Here is a 25,454-nt window from a genome sequence, read left to right as displayed (position 1 = left end):
TGTATTGCTATCTAACTATATTTTATTACAGTGTCCTTAAAGATTTGTTTTATATGGATTTTTTGTTTTATATTTTATGCATGCACCATGACATCAAGTCAAATTCCTCGTATGTGTGAACCTACCTGGCAATAAACTCGTTTCTGATTCTGATGGAAAGATAAACCGATGAAAATATTTTCCAAATATAGCTTACACTTGGACTGATGTTGAAAGTATCAAATGGAAATCCAACCCTTAATTGACAGAAAGGTAGAAAACACGTAATCACAAGAAACAGTCCTTTTTTTATTCACGGTTCATTTCTTACATTGTTCAAGTACAAAGTTAAAATGCCTTTTTAATTAGTTCATATTCATACAAGAGTAGAATAATAATAGTGCCTTTTCATTACTACGACAAACTTAAATACAGTTATTGTAAAGACAAACTTGATTTATACTCCTAACAATATATTTTTCTTATTTTCAGATAAAATTTTAGCACCTTTGAAACACCACCATGTCCTCCTTTTTCCTAAAAGCTCATCTTTCCTTAAGTCCATGAGATGAGTGTCTGCATGCGCCACAGCCTTGTATGTGTGTCCATGTTGTGTGTGTATCTCTGCGTTTGTGTTTGTTAATAACAGTGTTTTGTGAGTTTTATGTTTGTAAGTGTATCAGTGTTGAAAACGGCGCATCACTCAGCCCAAAAGCTGGCCAACAGAAACACCATCACCGAGTCACCCATCGCTTGAAGATATCGCCTCCATTCCTCTTGCTTTAATCCATCGGCATTCTCAAACAGATGTGTTGAAATCACACAAAATGAGCTGAAGTCTGCTCACACATTTGTATATGTTTATATTATTATTTCAGGAAACTCAACTTATTACAATGATATTTATGTTTCCCAAATAAAAACGTTATGTTTCTATCCTGTTGGTAAACTTTGTATTTACTTCAATTTTCCCCAGATGTTGGGATTTCTGTGTATTTTTCTATATTTTGTCATCCACACAACTCCATTCTGTGTCATTTCAACCCGCTGTTGTTTGAGAGTTTGCTTCGACAACGTCTTTCGGCATCCTTGGGTACAATAGAACAAGTCACTATACTAACTGTAATATATGCTTTCTCGAGCCTCTCCTTCCCCTCTAGGCTGAGACTGAACTGAGCACCAAGCTGGAACAGTACACACACACGATAACAGATTATTATTGTAATTATTATTACCATGATTATTATTATCATTACTCCCTAATCTAACATGGATTCAGAGATTACACTGACTGACTGACATGCAGCACCTGGGGGGGGGGGGGGAGATCTGGAGCACCAAGCCTGATGGCAACAGGCGGCCGGCAAAAACACAGTGTGTATGCATGTGTGTGTGTTGATGTTTTGTAGTGGAAGGAGAAAGCTTTAAGACGGCACTGTGTTTCCAGCACGTGTGTGTGTGTTTGTGTGTGTGTGTGTGTGTATGTATGTGTGTACCCTGCAAGAACGATGTTAAAAAAGAGTTTACAGAGTTTTAAAAAGCACCTGAAGGTTGGTTGTATAAACGCAGAGTAAACATGATGGAAAAAAGGTTGAACCTGCTGGTTTATTGTTAGTTATTGTAAATGTGTGTGTGTTTGTCCAGTTGTCAGCTGGTTATCTGAGGAAGTTGTCGCCTGAGGACTAAAAGCACCAGACTGAAGAGATGGTTTCTCTAAAAGACAGCCCTGTGTAAATAAAATATTGGTATTTTGGGACACACTTTCAATATTCACTATATTCAGGAACATTTCCATTTTGCGCCCATTCACACACGCTGGAATAAAAGTGTCTGGATGTACGTGCACACGGTGGAAGACGTCTTTCATTATTTTCAGGAACATGGTGGGTGAGGAGAGGGGTATTTTAACATGAATTCACACATGACCCCATGTAGGAAATGTTCCTGAACATTATAAGGATAGCCTGCATGTGTACAAGAGTCTCTTGAAATATGAAGTTATCTTGACTTGTTTTCTCTTGTACCAAGTCCCAGATTGCGTCCCAACATTTGGGGAAAAGGCAGAAGAAACCCCCCAAAAGAGGTGGGGCATTCAAATCTGTGTGATGTGAGGAAGTATCCGTTATTTCATGACACAGGGCTGTCTGTTTCAGTCGTAGGAAGTAGAAATCCAGCATAGTGTCTACAGAGTGAAGGTCTGCCTCTGGTTTTAGTGAACGTCGCTGCGATAACAGGAGGACGGTTTGGATCCCTATGAAGCAAAGTAGGAGCGTAACTGCTAGAGAAGCTGATTAGTAACCAGAAGGGTTCAGGTTTGATTGACTTCCTTTTCATTTAAATGCTTCTGTGAGCACAAGACTGAGCTATTTCAAAAGAATTTTCTTTTGTCTAATATTTCTCAGAGGCAATTGGCCTCTGGAGGCAGAAACAATCTCATCTGGATTAATTCATTTAAGATGTTCGGGTCAGAAAACACCCACATGTTGTAGTACAAGTGGGAATAAACAAATTCTTAAAATACGACTAGTGTAAAGAATATGATCGCATATTACCCAAAGCATTTGCTAATCTTATTTACAATCACTGCCTAAAGTATTGCAAAACCGAATATAGTATAAGGTCTAAAATCTGACTTTATTCTTCCTCTATTTTTTTATTTGTTTGACAGCTAACACAACGGTATTTTTTTTTAATCAGATTCATGAAACGTTTTTTCTGCCCACTGGAAGGCGCTGCAAACACTAAAGAGGCAGAAAGTTAGGGTGAGTAGTCAAGTATTTACTTGAGGAAACATGCACATTCACCAATTTGTGAATTTGTATTTCAAATTGCAGACATTTTTAATGATCTGTTCTCTAGTGCAGCTTTCCAAAAAGAAAAGAAAACTAATTAAATTCTAATTTAGTAGAAGTTACGTAAAAAAAGGCTTCTTACAAATCCTACTGTCCATAATTGCATTTTTCTTTCGGACTCTTTTTTGCCACATAAATATATCTTAAAATGTCAGCACACTTGCTTAGTGTTGCTCCCACCTGCTTGCAATAGATAGTTCATCTAAGTTAGGGAAGACAAACTGCAGCGACTGAAACAACCAGAGAGCATTCGGTCACCTCGAGCACCAACATCTTGTATTTAAAAGTGTATGAAAGCGGCACCATTTGAACTCTAACACTGCCTGACCAGCACCATGATTGTTAACTGATGTGTGTGTTTTCGTATATTTGTCAGCAGCAGTATCACTACGCATGGAAACAGTTACAGTTTGATTCTCTGATGTGTAGCTGTATTCAGAGAGAAGTCAGAAACAGAAAGTCAGGCGTCTTTGTCAGCGTTCAACTCCCCGGAGGTTTGACCTCACACAGTAAAGCCAGAAGAAGACACCAGTTTGAAGGTCGGAAGGGAAGAGTGTGTGTTAAGAAGACAGGACATTAAACCCTGCACCAGTTCTGTGTGTGTCTGTGTGTGTGTGTGTGTGTGTGTGTGTGTGTGTGTGTGTGTGTGTGTGTGTGTGTGTGTGTGTGTGTGTGTTTGTGTGTGTGTGTGTGTGTGTGTGTGTGTGTGTGTGTGTGTGTGTGTGTGTGTGTGTGTAGAATCAGAGAGGTAGCACCAGGGGACTAAGGTCAGCCAGTGGTCTACATGGGATCCAGGGAAGCAGTCCTTTATTGTGTATGTATGTATGTGTATGCGTGCGTGCGTGCGTTCGTGCGTGCGTGTGTGTAGTAGGCCTGTCACAATAATAACATTATTGACTATCGTATGATTTATGAACATGACGTGTTTATTAATTGCATAAATAAATAATGTCAACAACATTTCAGCTTACATGATGCCAGAATAACAGCAGGGTTTTGTGGTGTGAATTAATTAATCTTATATTTTATTAAGGATATATTAGAAGTCAACTAATTCCTTGAAATATTGTTTATAATAAAAAATGGTTACCTCTTTGGAACGGTGTAGTTGCATGTTATTATTCATTTATATTATTAGTATATCTGTGGCTTAAAATAGTCCTAAAATGACATTAATATGACATTATTTCTGGGACATTATATTATGTAGTTATTGTGGCAGGCCTGTATGTGAGTATGTTCGGTCATCTGTGTCATCCTGCGTCAGCCAACCCTCATGTGTGCTGTATGTTATATGTGTGTGTGTGTGTGTGTGTGTGTGTGTGTGTGTGTGTGTGTGTGTGTGTGTGTGTGTGTGTGTGTGTGTGAGAGAGTTGGTGCGTGACTAGTTGCAGGCGAAGTACTCTTTGAGCGGGGCGAAGAGGTGCCGGATGACAGGGACGCTCCAGGACCGTCCCAGCAGCCTCTGACGCGCCAGACGACTCATGTTGGACACGTCGGTGTAGTGGACGGGGAAACCAAACACCCTGCACACACACACACACACACACACACACACACACACACACACACACACACACACACACACACACACACACACACACACACACACACACACACACACACACACACACACACACACACACACACACACACACACACACACACACACACACACACACACACACACACACACACACACACACACACACACACACACACACACACACACAGGATTTTTAATTAAAATGTTGCACGTTTCTAAACAATACTTCCCTTTTCTTTTCAATCTTTATTTATCCTTGTTTTCGTGTATGCACCAATACACAACATTGAATTCCTTGCATGTGAAAACCTACTTGGAATAAAAACAAATTCTGATTGAATTGGATTTTAAACATATTTCGTTGTAGATTGGATTACTTTTTGGTTTAAACTATTGGATGAAGAAACAAAAGACATTTGAAGACATCTTTTGGGGGAATAGGATATTGAGAAGGCCTTCTCCACTTTTTTCTGATATTTCAGAGTGCACTTTAGTCAAAATCTAATCTGGTTGTTTATAAAAACCAATATTCTTTGGTCAAAATATATGTTTGATTTGAAATAGTTTTTTCACTCAGAAACTCTCTAAATGTTGCACAAAAGTAATAGTTTACTACATTGACATTCAGACAATGCAGATCAGAAACACAGAGACATTTAACAAACACACACACACACTGTACCTTTCCATCTCGGTGCACCACAGGATGTCCTCCTTGCTTTCCATGAAGACGGGGAAATGCTCGTCTTTCCCCTGCTTCACAGAGTTGGAGCGTGTCGTTATCGTACGCAACTTCTCAAACTGGAATTAGCATTCAGAACCAAACACACGCAAAAAACACAAACAGACACACACACAGCCTTTTTAATCCTACAGCTATCGTTGATTTGTAAAGCAGAGTTATTTGATGCGTTGTGATGTAAAAAATATAAAGTCAACATCTTGTTAGCGAGAAAACTGACTGACAATTCCTCATGCTGGAAGAGCAAGAAAAGATGAGACAGAATCCTTTAGAATGGACATCAATGGATTTCCTATTTTACAATTTCCATATAACCTCTTTGAATACTGCAGGCATACAAGTTCATTGACAATTGACATTGACAACACTGTGTAGAGGCCCATTTCCACCCATGTGATGAATTAAAGATCTGTATGTAAAAGATACAGATGGATTTACTTTTCTTAATAAACTTGTTATTTTGAGATAGTATGTACTTAAAGGTAGGGTGGGTAAGAATGGAGAAACCAGCTCGAGTGCGCTAGAATTTGAAAATACACAACCGCCCCTTCCTTCAGACTTCCTTACAGAGCCCCTCCTCCAACACACACGAACGCACACATGACCAATGAGGGCATGGGATAAGTTTGTGCACAGATGGAAGGCTGACAGGCAGGTAGGCCATCCAGTTATTTTAGCCGGGCCGGCTCAGATGATTGGTCGTGCTTTTTACAGCACCACGGCTTCCACAGATTACATTTTTTATGTATTTATTGTCAAAGCATTTAATATATTCATTGCTATCGGGATGTTAAGAGCATTCCATGGAATATAACAACAAGTGTTTCTGAAGTGAATTACCTACCCCACCTTTAATGTTGCAATACTGAGTTATTATTTTGTAATAGTAAGTCATCATAAGTAGTTATTATGATATACTGGATCTTTTTATTTTTCATTAGAAGGCTTAGTTTTCATATTGTTTTTTTCTTTAAGTGGTGGAAATGTGCGTCCAACCACCAACATGGGTGGTGGGCAAAAAGGTTCAAACTTTTCTCTTGTTATCAGTTTTTCTGCCGATCAAAAAGAAAGTAACATTCAATACCCAAACTGGTTAGGTACCATTCAATAAAAAGCACATACACACTTATACACACACACACACACACACACACTCGTAGAGGAGGCTAACCTTGGCTGTACGTCCGTGCTCGAGGCACTCCTGTAGGTCCAACCTGTCATTCGACATGGCTGACAGAGGTCTGTAGGGTGGTCAAAAGAAGGAGAACAAATTCAATTAAATTCTTTATTGGGGATAAACATTTAGTTTTTGAAGGGTGTTTCTCAATGACAGTAATAATCACAATTAGACAACATAATAAACCAAAAAAAAAAGCTTATTAGACGATACCAAAAAACAAATAAACCAAAAGAACAAACAAAATAAAATGACAATACATACAAAATCAGGAGCTCACACTCAAAGCACAGCATGAAAAATGTAATCATTAATAGATTATAGGATTTTTTTGTCGACAGTTATAGCATTAAGTAATAACGTTCAAATTCAGCTTTTTAATATTCAAGAAAATGAAAAGTGTGTGTGTGTGTGTGTTTTCACCTGGACATGCCGGGCAGGTTTCCCCAGAAGTAGCGAGCGCGGTGGGCGGCAGAGACCTCCTTGGCATCGATCATCACCGGGTTACACTGGAGAGGAGAGGCAGGGTTACTTCCTGTTTCATTACATCTGTACTTATATGCATTTACTTTAAAGGTCCCCTATTATACTGGAAGACAGGAAGACACAAAATACTGGCTGCTAATGCTTTATTGAGTTAAACATGTATTGGTATTAAATATCCCTAATATAGTGTTTTTCATCAATATATTACAGGTCTCAGATATATACAGAGCCTGTCTCTGAAGTGTTTGGCTCCAAACACTCCAAAACAGATCATTGCAGCATTACCCATAATCCCCTCTGTTTTAGCCCTGTTTCCAAAGTGCTGATTCTCTGTCTGTTAGTTTAGATGAAAAATAAGGAGCCCCTCCCCACGCACCTCTGAGAGATATTTGGTTACAAAGACCACAATGGTGCTCTAGGAGGAGATTCAGGTGATAAGGTGTGTGTGGGGGGGGGGGTTACCTTGGTTGGTGATTGGCTAATGGTTACACAAGACAAAACATCATTATGACATCATAAAGTAGCCAAAATCTGATCAGCTCATTTTCAGACAGGTTTCTATAGAAATGGATCAGGACAAAAAGAGAGAGATAATCTTTGTTCCTGAGACTTTCAGAGTCTCTTTACACAGAGGGGACACATGTTGATGTAGAAGAGACATGAAGAAGAGGGGACACATGTTGATGTAGAAGAGACATGAAGAAGAGGCGACACATGTTGATGTAGAAGAGACATGGACAAGTGGATTTTGCATAATAGGTGACCTTTAAAGCTGTTGTTAGTCGCTGTGTTCATGCCACTGTACCTCTAAGAAGCGGGAGATGTCTCGTTTGTCGCTGACTCCCATGGCGACTACATTCTCAAACAGCCAGTAGAACGGACGGACGTCGCCTGTTTTTGGTCGAGCCTCGTGCAGCAGGCGGTAAAACTCAAAAAACAACCTACCTGTCCCCTCTGCAGGGAGGAGAGAGAAAGTTCAGCCCCAAATTGAATTTGACACAAAGAGCTTTAGGGACCCTGAGCATGTGTAAATGCACAATCATTGTAAACTGTAATGTAATGAACTGTTATGAATAATGACTTCTTGCAGTAGGACACTTTTCGAGACATGACACTTGAGTTCAAATCTAATCCGGTTGTTTAGAAAGCTAGTAACATTTCTTACTGTTGGGAAAATACTGAATGTCCTCTTCCAATATGAGAGTCCACATGATAACAAAGGTATCCCAACTGTAGCTGTGAACATGACAGGATGTGTGATTACCTAGAAGAGCATCAGGACTGTTTGAAGCATATGATAGCTATGTGATTAACATGATGATTCAGCCTCTATGGAGAGAGAGATATGACAAGCATGCTCATTTCTGACGTGGAGCTAATCTGAAGTAAACATTGAATACTGCTTTCTATTCCTCCATGTTGTCAAAGTCATAATTTTGAGATTTAGAGAAAAAGTCATAATTTTGAGGTTTAGAGAAAAAGTCATAATTTTGAGGTTTAGAGAAAAAGTCAGAACTTTGAGGTTTTTGAGAAAAAAAGTCAGAATTTTGAAGTTTTGAGAAAAAAGTCAGCATTTTGGGATTTTGAGAAAAGTCAGAATTTTGAGAAAAAAGTAAGAATTTCGAGAAAAAGTCAGAATTTTGAGAAAAAGTTAGAATTTTGAGGAAAAAGTCAGAATTTTGAGAAAATAGTCAGAATTTTGAGGAAAAAGTCATAATAAAAATAAAAAATAAAACATTTTGAGAATTTATTTCGAGATTTCGCGAAAGTCAGAATTTTGAGATTTTGCAAAAAAGTCAGAATTTTGAGATTTGCAGAAAAAAGCCAACATTTTGAGAAAAAGTCAGTATTTTGTACATGACAGGATGTATGATTTCCAACTGAACAGTGCCAAATCAGACATCATCATCATCGGCCCCCCATCCCGTATCAAAGACATCCAGAATTTCAACTTCACCATTGACAGCCACACTCTATCTCCCCCCCCTCACATCTGCAACCACGGAGTCATCTTCGACAGTCATCTCAAATTCAACCACCACATAAATCACATCACCAGGACAACATATCCAGAACTCTGCTGCCCGCCTCCTCACCCACACCCGCTCCCGAGACCACATCAATCTCGTCCTCCAGAACCTCCACTGGCTCCCCGTCCGTCAAAGAATCAACTTCAAAGTCCTCAACAACCAGCCCCCCCCCCTACCTCACAGACCTGCTGCTCCACCACACCCCTTCCCGCTGCCTCCGCTCATCAGAAGCCAACCTCCTATCCATCCCCACCCGCACCAATCACCGGACCTGGGGGGACAGAGCGTTCTCCGTCGCTGCCCCCTCCCTCTGGAACTCACTCCCACAACCCATCAGAGACTTTACTGACCTCACCACCTTCAAAAAACTCACAAAAACTCACCTCTTCAATCTGGCTTTTAATGTGTGATTGTTTTTGTATTATTTGACTTTAACTTTAACTATATATTTATTTGTTGTTCCTTTCTTTTCATTTCTCTTCACTATATCTGTAAAGCTTCTTTGAGCACCTGTAAAAGCGCTAACAAATTAAATCTATTATTATTATTACCTAAGAACCGGTATTCCTCCATCTTGTGACTGTGTAACTCCCTCTCTTGGATATCAGCATGTGAAGGACACTGTTCAGGAAGTAGTTGATGCTCTGTGTGTGATGACTACTTCCATTCTGGAGAGGATCACAGATACATGGGTCCTGAGATTCAAGCTCAAGCCGGGGACCAGTGAGATTTTCCTAGAACTTACCAAAAAGGCCTTTCCTTGCAGGGTTGACTATCGAGAGGTCGTTGCAGGGGCTTCCTCCGATCACCAGGTCAAATGGTCCCCACTCCTCGATCTATAAGCATAAGTTGAGATCAGCAATAAAGAAAGGGTAACAATAAACAAACATGTAAGAAGAAATAAATGTTTCCCTTTCATCTACCACTATGTCCCCACAAGGTTGAACAGTTATTGACTCACATGTCTGCGTGTTACGTTGCGGACGTCTCCCACGTACATGATGCGGCCATGGTGTCGGACCATGCCCACAGTAATGGAGTCCTCACACACCTCGGACGCAACATATTTGTCCACCTGCATCCCCAGATCCCTCAGCACCAGCAGACCTGGATTGCACACACACATAAAAATACACATTCTTGAAAAAGTCTAGAAAAACAAGCCCTATTTTCGTAAATAAATGCATAATTCTGCCGTATGAAGAGGGATAATTCACTTCTGTTCCAGTCTCACACACATCTATGGTATCATGCGTACATGCTCATAATGACAATGATGACATGCTGATATTTAGTAGATATAATTTACCATGTTTACCATCGTGGTATAGCTTGCTAACTTTGGCCAATAAGCACTGAACAGCACTGGTGCTTTGGCAAGTACACCAGAGGAAGTTGGGAATTTGGTCATAAAGCAAAGTATTGGACGAATTAAGGTGATGATTAAAGTAAATTAAAAGTCAAAAGTGAATACAATAATTGTTGATGAATTAAAGTCTGGGAAATGGTGGAGCAGCTGAAATCTTCTATTATGAAATAGATTCAACAACAATCAATATAATCGTTAGTTTCTGCATGTGTACCTGTGGCAATGCCGTCAAACAGAGAGAGAACTCTGATTGGTTTCCTCTTCTCTGCCGAAACTGGAGGATACAACTTGGCTGGCTCCTAACAGACAACAAGGGAAGAAAATACATTTATTTGAACAGGATTAGATTCATATTAACACTTCAGCTTAATTCAAGATGACTATCTGATCTTATGGGAAACAGTCTGGCTGCAGATGATCAATAATTGATTGTGAACACGTCGGTCTGTTTGGATGTTTCAGCCTTCGTGGATCATTTATGGCTGACGAGCGCTGGAGCAGAAGCTTCTCTGATCCCCAAATATTAATGTTTTCACTTCAACTGAGAAGTGTTTCATCTGATTAGGATAGCGGATATATTAACTTTACACAGGGTTTCCCACACATAGACTATACTTGGGCCGCCCGCCCAGGTATATTAACGGCCGCCCAAGTATATTTCGCCACCCATTTAGTTTTTAAAAAAATTATTTTTATTTTTTATTCGTCCGTGACCACGACGCCATCTGCGATCGATTAACTTGTGGACGATGATCCCTCGCTCTACGCCTCCTGTACCCAGTCCCGGACTGGCCATCGGGAGGACAGGGGGGTTTCCCGATGGCCTGGCCTGTTAAGTGGCCTGCCTCACACAGGGTGACTGGCTGTCTACATGATGTGGCCTGCCGACATGGCCACTGTCATACAGATCATAAATCAAAGCCCTTGATTGGTCTCTGTGTGTCATTCAAGCTCGGGATAACCTCAGCTCAGGTGAGGTAAAGGACTCTCTGAGTGTTTAGATAGTTCACTAAGTCTAAGTTCTCAGTGGGTCTCTGTGACAAAGGTAACTTCGTCACTGTGGACTGACGGCTTCGGGCCTTGTAATATTGCACATGTGGTTTAGTTTGAAAGTGTTCCCCCTCCCGTTTTGTCTGTGGCTGGTGATTGTGTTCACCTGTTGCCCTGTGTTGTCTCCCCCCCCACCTGTGCCTTTTTGGCCTGATTAGTGTGTGTGTATTTAGGCTCTGCTTTCCCTGTCAGTGGACAGGTAGTGTGTGTGAGATCCTTGTGGCTGCTGACTGTGTTCAGATGGACAGTAATTGAGGCTGTGAATCATGTGCCCATGATTTGAATAAATGCCCACACCGGGTTGTATTTGGACGTTCTGCCTCTGCCTCCTTGCTTGGTCGGGCCACTCAACGGTCAGTCTCACAGTCTCAAACGGTTTGGTCACCATTTATGTAAACACATATTTCCATTTGAGATGGTAGTGATTAGTAAAATATGCATGAATAAATAAATAAAAAGTTAACTAGGTGAAAAAAGGTAAGATACACTTTTAAAACTTGTTGAAAGCTAAAACTAGTCTTTGCTGCTGCCTCAAAGAGGAGCAGGGAGGAGAGGAGGGAGACAGGAGAGGCTGATTCAGGAGCACAGACACACTCACAACTATAAATGAACTAAAAATAAATAAATAAACAAGTTTCAGTGTTTTTTTCATATTGGAAATGTTATGTTATTGGTTATGGCAATGTTCTTATGATTTTATGATTATTGAAATGTATACAGTTTTGTTTCATATAGGTGTTCCCATAGATCTAGTCTCTTTATTTGCCCCTCGAAATGCACCAGATTGATGCATTTAACTCCAAAATAAAATAAAAAATCTTACCGGGGAGCATGCCCCCGGACCCCCCTAGGATTTGAGGTCCACCCCCACTTAAAATCACATTGATAGGTTCCTAAATACATTTACAATTTTTTTTAAATAGTAACCCATGTCCATATGTTTATGTGTGGGTAGTAGATTAAACTATAGGGCTATCACTATGGGCCCTGCCTGTACCTGTTCACTCTGCCATCGCGTGAAGGGTCTGCTAACAAGCGACCAACAGATAAGGTTAATGTTAATGTTGTTGCACGTCACCTCAACCCCCCCCTCTCTCTACGACAAAGATGATATGTATACATTATTATAATCTAAGTTGTTGTAAACTGGGCGACTCACAAAGTCCTGTTCGTGGTTGTTGGCGAAGAAGATCTGCAGTCTGGAGGGCCAGTCGTCCCGTCGCCGTAGCAACCCGTAGGCGCCTTTAGATCCGCACATATAGCAGTTCCAGGGATCTTCTTTAATGGCGACCGCCGCAGAGCCCGTCCCCACCAACAGATCCACACACTCCACGCAGAAACACCTGCACACACACACAACATGAGACTGGGTTTTCATGCATTGAATGATCATGATTGTGTATTATAATATATATGATATTGATTTATTATTATAAGGTTTACTAAAATAAATTTATATTGTGCAATTTTCCAAACTCACATTGGTTTCTCATACAGCATCTCTGTATAGCATGTGTATTCACTCTCTGTCCTAAATGGCTTGTTGGAGCTCCTGCCCCCCCCCCCCCCACTCCCTGTGAGCCCAGTGGCCGTCTGCGAGACAGCGAGACACAGCGGGACACAGCAAAACCCAGCCTGAAACACACACACACCCGCAGCCTGGCTGGGAGTTTGTGTGTGTGCTCAGGGTGAGTTCCGCGGTGTCTCGCGGTGTTTCGCTGTCTCGCCGTCCCCACACCAGTGAGCCAGCTCACAGTGTCCCGCTCCTCGCACCAGCGAGCCTCGCAACGTCCCGCCGAGTGTGTGTGTGTGTGAGGAAGTCCGCATTTTTACTCGCTACAGGGTGTACTTTGAGGGTTTGTGACTCTGCAGACCGTTTACATTAGAAAAAGCTTCATAATAAACAAGGGAACGGGTAATAACCGGAAAAGCATGACATGGGACCTTTAATGGTAAAGTAACTCTTATTTATAACTTAATTAATGAGGATGATTTGTTGATTAAAATGAGTTTGAACATTCTTTGAATTGAAGGAATAAAGAATATATTAACTAAATATAATTGAATCAGCTAAATTAACTGAGCAGATCATAGTAATATTTCTGATTGTGCATATGTGTCACTTTGGGTTTACTGTGAAAGTTTAGGGTTAAAGTCCCGATGTGAAACAGCGATATTTATCTAATTTGTTTCATATCAATTTGATCAAGAAATGTTTCCACAACAGGTTAAATGTAATAAAGGACATGTTATGTAAGCATTTTAATTCTAAAATGGCTTAAATGTTACCTTTAGCAACAAAAAAAAGCTTTTGAAAAGTAGCTTGTTCAGTCACATGTGTTAGTCTGGCACATCTTGGACATGTTGTCATGGGAACACAACATCACATGACCTGGCCCATGACCCACCAGACTGTTCAGGGTCTGTCACTGAGGGACTTCATGAGATAAAATAAAGGCTAAAGCTGTATAAGGAACTTTCCAGAACATTTAAATGTCATGTGACACCTGTGGGTCCTTATGGTCACTGTGGCTACCAAATTATGGTTTGATAATGTTTTCAAAGTAGTTGAACTATTTTATGCATTAAACGTATGCTTAAAAAGTATGTTTATAGTCCAAGATTGCATGCTACTTGTACTTTACTTGAGTATTTCCAATGTAGGCTACTTTATACAGGTTATTACATTAATATGAAGTATGTATCTACCCAGCAGTATATGAAGTAGTTTAAATCACACCAACCTTTACCAGCTGTAAAAATGGTGACGCTTACAGATTATTACATCACTAATTATCCTACGATGACATTCACACATTTATAGATATATGTTATGATGTAATTGGCCATTCTGCATAATGTTTACTTTTACTTTTGGTACTTCAAGTGTATTTTCTTCCACCACAGCATGGCTAAATATCTGCTGTGTTGAGCTGATGAGGTCACAGCCTGGATGCCAAAATACACTTTATAAAAACATGACATTTATGGGTAAATTGTTTCTGTCGATTTGAAATAAACACCTGAACTTTGGAAAGAACATCCATTCATCTGTTTGCAACTTAGATATATCAATATTCCAATTACTTGTATAGACTATTCTGCAATATTTATATTATATTATATTTGCTTTAATTTACTTGCACTATTATCTGTTTTACTGTGTTGCACTGTTTTCATTGTCATAACAACACTGTAGCTATGCACACATGACAATGAAAGCCTTGAATCTTGAACCTTGAATCTTCTCCTGGATGTATGAATACACAGAGTGTGTACTGACCTGCAGCAGTTGTTGTTACCACACATGAGCACCTCTCTTCCTGCGCAGCAGATGGTGCAGTAGGACTGGTAGCCGTCGTCGTCGTACTGGTACGCGCACTCCAGGAACGAGTTCTGCCCGGCAACAACACAGGGTCAGGAGAGAGGGAGAGAGGGAGAGAGGGACAGAGGGAGAGAGGGAGAGAGGGAGAGAGTCTTTGTTGTCAGCCATTATGACGTGTTGGATTTCCACTGTTTCCATGTGTCTGTGTAATCTCAACACATTTTCTTTGAGGCTTTTGAAATACAACTTCCCCTGTGATTCCCCTGAACATTTTTTGGCCTAGTTGGCCTTGTACCTCACTAGGGACAATTTGGGCCTAAAAAGTCTAAATGTCCCAATTGAAACAAACCACAATGATTGATTTCCCGGCCATTACAGGATTACATCACACATTATGTTGTATCAGACTTTCAATCAAGAAATCAACCAGCAAACATGACTCGTATGTTTTGGTCTTGTCCTCGCCTACAAGGATACCGGACAAGCATTTTCAAACACCTCGCTGAAGCCTTGGACGTGGTATTTACACCATGTGCAGAAACTGCCATTTTTTGAGTACTACCTGGCCACCGAATGATGAGGAGGAAAACTAAGGACAGTATAGCCTTTGCATCTCTATTAGCACGTAGAAGAATACTCCTAGAATGGAAATCCTCGTTAGCACCTAAAGCATCTCTATGGCTCAAAGATCTTATGCTGTATCTGAACTTGGAGAAGATTAAATATAACCTGAGGGGCTCTTCAGAAATGTTTGAATCTGCCTGGGGCTCTGTGATAGCATACATAGCTGAACTTAAGATACTAGTTAGGAAGAAAGGGGGACTATGAATGTATATTTTTTAGTTTTTTATATACATGTATGTATGTGTATATGTGTATGTAAATGTATGGGTATGGGTGTACAGTATGTGGGTATACATATGTGAGTATATGGGTACATGTATTATTGTTATTATTCTTTATTTCCTTATCTATTATAAATGTTTCTTTAATTATCTTTTACATTACTTTTGACTCCATTAAAAAATATATTGAACAAAAGAAATGTACTTAATAATCATTTTTAGTTGTATTCCTTTTTTTCACAAGTTAACCCATTCTCTTAGCCCTATGGGACTTACTGTATAAATGATATGTTAAGGGTTTTCTGCACAATTTTTACAAAGCATCAAAATTAAATGTCATCTCTTATCATCGACAAATCCAAGACTGTGGAAAAATCATCCACTCCTAGAACTTAAAGGGGTAAATACTCGAAATGAATGTATATATCATAGTTGCGGTGTACACGGATGTTGGTTAAATACATTTAACTAAAGAAAAGTATAATTAAATAATCTTATTTTTTCTTACTTTGCAGCCCTGACACATGGCCCCTCCGAACAGAGGATGCTCGATGCTGACGTTGAGGCTTCCACAGGAGATGCACATATCTGAACACAGACAACATCACATTGTTATATTCAACTCTTTGTTTGGCCCTTTGATTACATGAATGTAGGTAAGGTAAGGTACAACAAGTATGAGAACAATCTGAAACGTTACCGTCTATGTTCCTGGTTTTCTGTTTGACCTCACATATGAGTCTCTCTGGAACAAAAAACACATAAGAAAACGTACATTTTGAATAAGAAAACATGCAGACAGTTCGTTAACGAAGCAATAATTTCTATACAGAATCATTCAAAAGACTGTTAACATGTCATATATTAATAAAAACATAATTACATTTTGAGTTCAATTATGTATTTTTGTCAAAACAGAACAATTCTGATATATTATTCAGGATGTTTTTCTGTAGGAAAACTATGAAAAGAAAAAAATGTTTAACCACCGGCATTTTTTTAAAGATGTTCTCTGAGTTAACTCCGCTACTTAAAAAAGAATCACACAGTACAGAGAGGTTGTGAATTCATTTGATTAAAAGCAGCTTCAGATGAAATGTTATTTCTAAGCTTACCTCTGGTCCCTTCGTCGATCACCTCTCTGATCTTTAGTTTTTCCGCTGCGTTTTTGCGTGGTTTCTTTGTGGGCGGAGGCGTGTACGCGGCCTCCGGCTCCGCCCACATCTCTGGGAAGACGGGGACTTCCTTACATGGATTCTGTTCCTCTGCGGGAATACAGGAACACAATGAACATCGTATTAAAGGTCACCTGGTAGGCCTATAAAATCCACTTTGTGCTGTCTCTTCTACATCAACATGTGTCCCCTCTTCTCCATGTCTCTTCTACATCAACATGTGTCCCCTCTTCTCCATGTCTCTTCTACATCAACATGTGTCCCCTCTTCTTCATGTCTCTTCTACATCAACATGTGTCCCCTCTTCTCCATGTCTCTTCTACATCAACATGTGTCCCCTCTTCTTCATGTCTCTTCTACATCAACATGTGTCCCCTCTTCTTCATGTCTCTTCTACATCAACATGTGTCCCCTCTTCTCCATGTCTCTTCTACATCAGCATGTGTCCCCTCTTCTTCATGTCTCTTCTACATCAACATGTGTCCCCTCTTCTTCATGTCTCTTCTACATCAACATGTGTCCCCTCTTCTTCATGTCTCTTCTACATCAACATGTGTCCCCTCTTCTTCATGTCTCTTCTACATCAACATGTGTCCCCTCTTCTTCATGTCTCTTCCACATCAACATGTGTCCCCTCTTCTCCATGTCTCTTCTACATCAACATGTGTCCCCTCTTCTTCATGTCTCTTCTACATCAACATGTGTCCCCTCTTCTTCATGTCTCTTCTACATCAACATGTGTCCCCTCTTCTCCATGTCTCTTCTACATCAACATGTGTCCCCTCTTCTTCATGTCTCTTCTACATCAACATGTGTCCCCTCTTCTTCATGTCTCTTCTACATCAACATGTGTCCCCTCTTCTTCATGTCTCTTCTACATCAACACGTGTCCCCTCTTCTTCATGTCTCTTCTACATCAACATGTGTCCCCTCTTCTCCATGTCTCTTCTACATCAACATGTGTCCCCTCTGTGGAAAGAGACTCTGAAAGTTTCAGGAACAAAGATTCTCTCTCTTTTTGATCCATTTCTATAAAAACCTGTCTGAAAATGAGCTGATCAGATTTTGGCCACTTTATGATGTCACTTCCATGAGGTCATCTTCCTCTGGATAATATCATGTTCCCCCTCTCCCTAACACAGACACCATGCCTTTAAAGCTTTAGCATCAACCTTTGCCTCCCCCCTCTGGCAGCGAGAGTTATAACACGATGGGCGAGACGATAGTGACGTAACAGCAGCTAAGGGTATGGAGGAAACTAGCTAAAATAACATTTTAGCAATCATAGGAACAATTTAAGCTAAAAGGCTCGCACGGGAAGATTTGAAATGAAGCATCTACTGTATCCTAGATGTTGTATTAGTGGCTTTGTGTTATTGCGTAAAAAAGGTATATTTGTACATAGCACTTTACAAGACCAATCCTACAGTATGTGAGGGTTTAATATTAAAATTTAAATAATTGAGTGTATATTTTGGAAACGATAACATATGGAATTAGAAACCAAAGACACATAGCTGACAATAGATGGAGAAAATTGATTGATTGATTATCGCAAAAACAAAACCTAAAATACAACTTCAATGCTACTTTTTTACTAGGGCCAAAACACTTCACTTTACTGCATACCTGCTGACTGTGTCTCAAGTATGTATGTTTATGTATATGTATGTGTGTATCTATATAAGAACATGGGAATAGGTATTTATATATATTTTTAAATCATCCCCCTGCTTCCGACCCCTTAACGAATTATGAATTGAAGCAAGGGGAAGTGCCTGGAAACCATTATAAGGACACTTCCTTTGCCTAAAACACATGAAGGACCACTTGTGTCAAAAACTGATCCGTATGAATGATATATCAAAGGATTTACCCTCTGGAGGCTCCAGTGATGACGGGCCGTTGGGCAGGAAGCCGGTCATGGCCCACTCTATCATCTGTCGGGTCTGAGTCTCCAACCCCTCCGCATCTTCGCTCGTATCACAGGAGGGAACGGGCCGCCCCGCACGCACACTGCCCACCTACACACACAATACACACAGAGAGGGAAAGACATGGGATTATAAGAAGGGTAAATATGGAATTGATGACTGAACTTGAAGTATCAAAGGCAAGGCAAGTTTATTTATACCTTTCAACACAAGGCAATTCAAAGTGCTTTACAGAAATGAAAGACATTAAGAAGAAACAAATTAGAAATTGGCTTTTAAAAACACTAATTTAAAAGCAAAGATAATAAAACATGAATAACAAAGGTACATTCATTCAAGTCACAGTGCAGTGGGAGATACACACATAGTATAAATAGTTTTCTTTGACCTCACGTTCTTTCTACTTTCTTTTTTCTTACTCAAAGTACAACATCTTTCACCACTTGTTTATAACGTTAAAAAGGTTTGAGTGAATAACGACTCCGTGGAGAAGACAATGACCATGTGTTCTGAATTACTTAGAAAAACAAAACTAAGCACTGCTGGATCGAAGTGTATCCCACAGAAATATGAGATGTAGACACATGTTCCCACTTAAAAACATAGGGCAGAGCTAAAAGAAAACGACACCTCCAAAAATGCAGAGCTTGTTACATAAAAAGGAAGTAGGAGCAGTCAAATGTGAACTTTCACTTTGGTCTTTTAGACGTTCATTTTATCTATGAAGGAAACACATAAGTATAGCTACATGATTGATCTCAAACCAGACTTCAGAAGGAACCCTGAAATGGATTTTAAAAAATGTAGGTTTTTTTTACCTGCAGAGCCTCGAAAATGGCTTTCCGGTACATGGACTGTTTGTTGTAGGAGGGTTGGTGGAAGGCAGATGAGAAGGAGCTCAGAAGCATGAGCTTCTCCACACACACCTGCAAAACAAACACATCATGAGGTCCTGGAAATCCTTCACTACGGTCATTTTGTTTGCATCGGTAACAATATGTATTTTAAGGAAAGACGTCTCATCAAGGCACGGGACTTTAGGTAAGTAAGAGGAATTCCAATAAGATTTAAAATAGGAGAAAATATGGAACTAGTATAAACTATTACTAAATAAAAAGCAGAGAAATGTTAACCAGCATCATAACAAATTCTTTAGGAGTATCTGACTTATGGTTTCTAATTAAGCAATAGCTCACGACAGGCCGTGGTATATGGTCATTATATCACAGTTAAGGGGCGTGGTTCGGCCCGACGCAAAGCGGAGAAGTAAAACCCCGTTACTTCTCCGCTGTTTTCTTGTCCCAGTTTGAAAAGCCCCTGCTGTATACAGTTAAATCGACCGGACTTCTTTCTGCAGATGTGAGCGTCCTTAACAACGGTCAATAAGTCCTTGCTGCACATTATCCCTTACATGTTTCCATCTTAAGCTTTGTTAGTTAGTTAGTTTCGTAACGGACGTAATGTAACGGTTGTAGCTTTTCTCAGACGCGGAGGGATACTGACTTGTGAAAAGTAACTACAATTCTACCCGTGATATACGCTCATTATATCACGGCTGAGAACCAATCAGATTGCTTGATTTGACTTGTCCGTTTTATAAAATCACATTAGATATTAGAATAAATCACACAAAATAAAATCGAGGTTATCTTGTTTCTGATCAAAACCGATGTAGTTTTGAATTAAAACAAACATTGCTTTTACTAAAAGTGTTTTCGTGTGTCTATAAAAGCGTTAAATTAGAAAAGTGGAGCTCACGTTGTTGAAGACATTAAGCTTTGGCATTTTGCATTTTAGCTATAACATACATATTCTCTCTCTCTCTCTCTCTGTGGAAGAACATGAAATGTGATTCTACTGGAGATTAAACCCCTCTGTGTACCAGTAATCAAATCATTTTATTCCAAGGGTTTCCTCACCACAGAGAACTTTCCGTCTCCGAACCACATGACCCAGCGAGTGCCGTCTGCAGCTCTGCTCCGGCCGCTCATCCACCAGGACACGATCCTGCCGGGCCACCAGGAGAAACCCCGCAGCTTCCCGAACACCAAGACACCGATTCCAAAACCCCGGCCGTCCTGTCAGCGCAGAACACAAGACCAGTTAAAACCAGAACTCATGATATGAGATACTATAGCTAGCATTCTCTATGATACATAATTATAGACTCAAATCTAAAGTATCGTTTCAAAAGTAATTCAGTGGAGACAGTTTCAACACTGCTACATACGAAAACTCTTTATCTCAATCTCGATCTTTATTTAAAACAACCTCAGTTGACCAAAGTGCTGTACAGGGAATAAATACAATATCAAATAACACAATGGGAGTAGAATTATAAAACAATAATTAAAAACATGATAAAAGCACAATAACTAACATATAAAAACACATACAAATGTAAAAATGTTATGTTCAACTAGTATTAAAATGTACACTGAATGTTAGAGTCTGTTTTATAAAATAAAGCTTGTTTGGAAAATTCATTATAAAAGCCTGACATGTTATGAAGCAACCCAGACTAAAAGGTTTTGCTTTTAATACAGTTTGCCATTTGTAAAAAATATTTATTTAGTATTTGAAAAGTTTCAGAACAAACACAAAGTGGATATTAACCCATAAGAACCCGGAAACATTTCTACTTTTGGGAAAATTAAGGGGAACATAATTTAGACTAAATAGACAAAACACATTTCTGACATAACCCCCCCCTAGTGTCAAATATCTGAAATGTGACTTATATGTCAAATTGGGCTTTATTGGTAAAATAACTCTTATTTATAACTTAATGAATGAGGATGATTTTTTGGTTTAAATTAGTTTGAACATTCTTTGAATTGAAGAATAAAGAATATATCAACTCAATATAATTGAATCAGTTAAATTAACTGAGCAGATCATAATCATATTTCTGATTGTGCATATATGTCACTGTGAAAGTTTAGGGTTAAAGTCCCGATGTGACACAGCGATATTTATCTCATTTGTTTCATATCAATTTGATCGAGAAATGTTTCCACAACAGGTTAAATGTAATAAAGGACATGTTATGGAAGCACAATCTCATACAAAGTGTTGAATCTAACATTTCTTAGCCTTGAAAGTTTTCAATGTCTTCACAGTTGATTTGAGCACACCTTAAAAGCAATGTTATAAAAAGGCTTTTATGTGAATCACTCTTATTTTAATCTTTGTTTATCGTGTGTTAAGTGGCACATGTTTTCCTTCTGATGACCTTTTGTATTGTTGCTGCCTCTGGGTTTGATTGTGTTTCAAGCACTTTGTAAATATTGTTTTAAAGAAATGCTATACAATTTCAAGATCTATAATTATGCTGTTATCAATTAAAGTAAAGCAGTGAAAAAAAAAATTATTTCTATGAAACTGAACTCCCGAAACTATATATTTTTTTTCTTGTGTGCACATGATAACAACTTGACGGCACTAATTCATACATTTTATATTAAATTAAATATTGTGGGACACGAAGGTTTAGACATTTGTGTCCGGCTAATTCTTATGCATTTTAATATGATTGTAACGTGTTCATATGCATGTTATATTGTTGTAATAGGTTAATATGTTCCCTGTCCTAATTGGGGACGTACAGTATTTAGTTCAAAAAGTCCTGTATGAATATTTATTAATATGAATCTCTCACCTGGTACTCCATCTCTCGAGGCGTGGCCCGCTCCACCCTGTTGCCGGGCTCTGGCGTCACGGCAACTGTTGGCGAAGCGGGGGCGGTGTGTTGATGTGAAGGGGGCGGGGCCGGGCTTGATGGCCCCTCCTCTTTCTGAAAGATGGCTTCTGATTGGGCGTCCATTATGTTCATCTCTGCCTCTATGTACGCCCGACGCTCCGCCTGTAACGGAAGATCAGACACATTTTATTTCATTTTTGAATTTTACAAAGTGTATGTTTATCGCAGTTTATATAATAGATACATATGTTAGGCCAGTCACATATACACTCATTTAGATTACAACATATATATATATATATAAATTAAGGATCTGTTATGGCCACATTTAATTACAAATATTAAAACGTGTGACATTTGGTCAAGTCAAAGTTAAATGCTCCACCAAAAAACGATATGCTATGTTTATTGTTGTAACTTTTAGTCTTGCATAATGTTATTTATTGTTTTATCTTGAAGCACTTTGGGAATGCATGTTTGAATGAAATGTGCTATTTGAATAAATAAACTTGAGGTATGTTTTTATATACAGGGTATGCGGGAATCCTGAAGTCAGATGTAATCCCTTTTAAGACCTTTTTTAAGACCCTCTCCATACATTTTAAGACCTCATCGCCACTTTGAGTTTTAACCGGTTACCTTGGCGACACACTTCACCTCACATGTACTATATAGAGTATTGATTGTCCTTCCTCCTTATCATCCAACCATTTGGACGCAAACTTGCATTTCCCCATAACGATGTTGTTTAACAACCGGCGTAAACGGACCTTCGCGCGCTATCAAGCAGTGAGCGTGCGATGTCCTGTTCAGATGACGTCAGATCCAACGGGATGCCATAAATAAACTACACAGAATCACACTACACACCTACGCAATGATTACATTCAGGCAGACTGTAGAATACAACCTCTTTGGACCATTTATATACTTATTGAAAACAAGCTACTAAATGTAATACCTTGGAAAATGCCCCGCGGACACCCTGAAATAAAAGGCAATTTAGCAAAACATTATCATCCAATATATATGTGTTAAAGATGAGTTACAGGCAAAGTTTCAACACTTAACACTTCAAGGTTCAAGGCTTTTATTGGTCATATGAACATAGCGACAGTGTAGTTATGACGATGAAAATCTTAGGTCACAGGCTCCTCCAACAGTGCAACACAAAACTTTGTTTGTTAAACCTATTACACCAGCTTCAATGTGTCAAAAGGCATTGTCTCCTCATGTGTGTTTCCTTAAAGTCTCTCATCTCTCATAAGCGTTTTGCTTTATTCACGATGGTGTGCATGCACAAACACAGTTTTTTGTATAATTGTAGTTTTATGTGGCAGCTTCCAGCTGATGGTGGCTGCTCTACATCAAGGCCTCGTTGCCCCCGGCTGCAGGAACAATCCTCTGAGTGTTCCTCTAAACAGGAAGTGAGTGGGGAGAAAGGGTGCGGCGGGAGGCAGTTCAACGGGTTCAGGAGAGGCAGAAAAGAGAGAGGGAGGGATTATATTATAAAACTGAGGAATAAAATACAGAGGGATTTCAAAGTGGAGCATGTTTACAGAGAGAGAAGCCAGAAGCAATAGTGCCACGCTACAAAAGCTGATGTTGTGTTTTATGTACAAAGAGAGAGAAGTATTTTACTCAAGAAGAAGCAAAGTTACAAATACTCCATTACAAGCAAAAGTCCTGCTTTAAGTACAAAAGTATTCAAAAAACGGAATGTAATGTGGGGAATAGTTTGGAATAAATAAACTACACAGAATCACACTACACACCTACGCAATGATTACATTCAGGCAGACTGTAGAATACAACCTCTTTGGACAATTTATATACTTATTGAAAACAAGCTACAAAATGTAATACCTTGGAAAATGCTGTTTAATACTTTTTAATAGCATTCATTTTCGCTAAATTCATTTATCAACTTTAAATACTTTTTAAGACCCCGCGGATCCCCTGTATACACCAGGAATCAAAGCTGAAAGTCACTTAACTATTATTATTTGTTTGATCGATAAGCGATATATGGAGAGTCTATTAAGAAAGAAAAACAGCAGCTGTGTTCTCTCGGTTTCAGATGAGACAACTTTAAAAAAATAATCATAACCTCATTCCTTAGAAAGCAAGAATCTCACTGGGGCCCAGGTTTTTAAAAATCCCACGACTCCTGCACAGCATTTCCATGACCTAAAAACATTCTTCTCCTTTTAACTGCAGGAAACAACTTGAGTTCCACTCCACAAAACCCAAATGTAATCTAATGAATGTGTGATACAATTCCCAAACATCACAGAAAGGAAGAAGAAGACGAGGAGGAGGAGGAGGAGGGATGACGACATCAATTCAAGTGGAAGTGAGACAGTAAACGTGAGAGTCTCGGGTCAGGACAGTTTCTCCTCTGTTTGACACCGAGGTCACAAGTTCACTCTTCCTCCTGCTCCTGTTGACCTCTAACCTCATAAAACCCTAATCAGCCTGTTACACGGATGGTAGAGAGACCTTACACTCAAACACACTGACCCACACACACACACACTGACCCACACACACACACACACACACACACACACACACACACACACACACACACACACACACACACACACACACACACACACACACACACACACACACACACACACACACACACACACACACACACACACACACACACACACACACACACACACACACACACACACACACACACACACACACACACACACACACACACACACACACACACACACACACACACACACTGTAAGGGAAACTCCACATGTCGTCACTCGTTTCTAAAACATCTGGGATGCCTGATGTGAAGTCAGGACTTTTTTCCCACAACTTAAATATTATATATGAACTCAATACTTCACACGATGAGCATGTTGTGAGTATGCAGTGTATTCATAACATGACAATATGAAGTATAGTGAATATTAAAATACATATGTACACAGCCTTGTCCGACACAATCCAGGAGGAGCTGCAGCTTGAGAAATATCTGGCAGAACAAAAAGATGAATTCAATCCTAAGAAATATATTTGTTGTTTTTCTTTGTTTAAAACTCTTTTGTTTCGATGGCTTGAACTATACTTTAGTTTATCATTTAGATCCCCCATCTAGAATCCCAGCTCCATTACTTTTTCAGTTTTGTTTTAAATAGTTATTGTTATTTAATAATGTATTGACCATTTCAAATATGGATTTAAATCAAAATACCTTTGAATTTATTAG

The 25,454-nt window shown here is 39.4% G+C and overlaps 1 protein-coding gene across 2 annotated transcripts; it reads right to left on the bottom strand.

Moving 5' to 3' along the window:
- Window positions 1-267: 267 nt before the first annotated feature.
- On the bottom strand, window positions 268-22,375 carry LOC307016741 (DNA (cytosine-5)-methyltransferase 3A-like). 2 transcript variants are annotated; one of them, XM_079646027.1, is made up of 17 exons: window positions 22,172-22,375; window positions 20,430-20,588; window positions 19,329-19,436; window positions 18,453-18,600; window positions 16,517-16,666; window positions 16,102-16,146; window positions 15,910-15,989; window positions 14,515-14,627; window positions 12,391-12,574; window positions 10,396-10,480; window positions 9,774-9,919; window positions 9,558-9,648; window positions 7,588-7,736; window positions 6,720-6,805; window positions 6,291-6,360; window positions 5,060-5,178; window positions 268-4,357 (listed from the first exon to the last, which is right to left on the bottom strand). In XM_079646027.1, exons 1-17 carry the CDS (start codon window positions 22,343-22,345, stop codon window positions 4,216-4,218), a joined length of 2,049 nt encoding a protein of 682 aa, XP_079502153.1. In that variant the 5' UTR covers window positions 22,346-22,375; the 3' UTR covers window positions 268-4,215. The 2 variants fall into 2 exon arrangements, with proteins under 2 accessions (XP_079502153.1, XP_079502154.1); XM_079646028.1 differs by having other exon boundaries at window positions 5,060-5,130.
- Between the last annotated feature and the right edge of the window lie 3,079 nt (window positions 22,376-25,454).

The sequence above is a fragment of the Notothenia rossii genome (genome assembly GCF_949606895.1).
Source record: "Notothenia rossii genome assembly, chromosome: 8".
Classification (NCBI taxonomy): domain Eukaryota; kingdom Metazoa; phylum Chordata; class Actinopteri; order Perciformes; family Nototheniidae; genus Notothenia; species Notothenia rossii.
This window is presented reverse-complemented; position numbering and strand designations above follow the sequence as displayed.

What these genes read in the sequence shown, in the direction of transcription:
- LOC307016741 (XM_079646027.1), bottom strand. Translation starts at nt 22,345, where the DNA reads ATGAACATAATGGACGCCCAATCAGAAGCCATCTTTCAGAAAGAGGAG. An exon ending in AGCACGGACGTACAGCCAAG is followed by an intron (nt 5,179 to 6,290) that starts GTTAGCCTCCTC and finishes TGCTAATTCCAG; the next exon opens with TTTGAGAAGTTGCGTACGAT. An exon ending in TGGTGCACCGAGATGGAAAG is followed by an intron (nt 4,358 to 5,059) that starts GTACAGTGTGTG and finishes GTGTGTGTGCAG; the next exon opens with GGTGTTTGGTTTCCCCGTCC.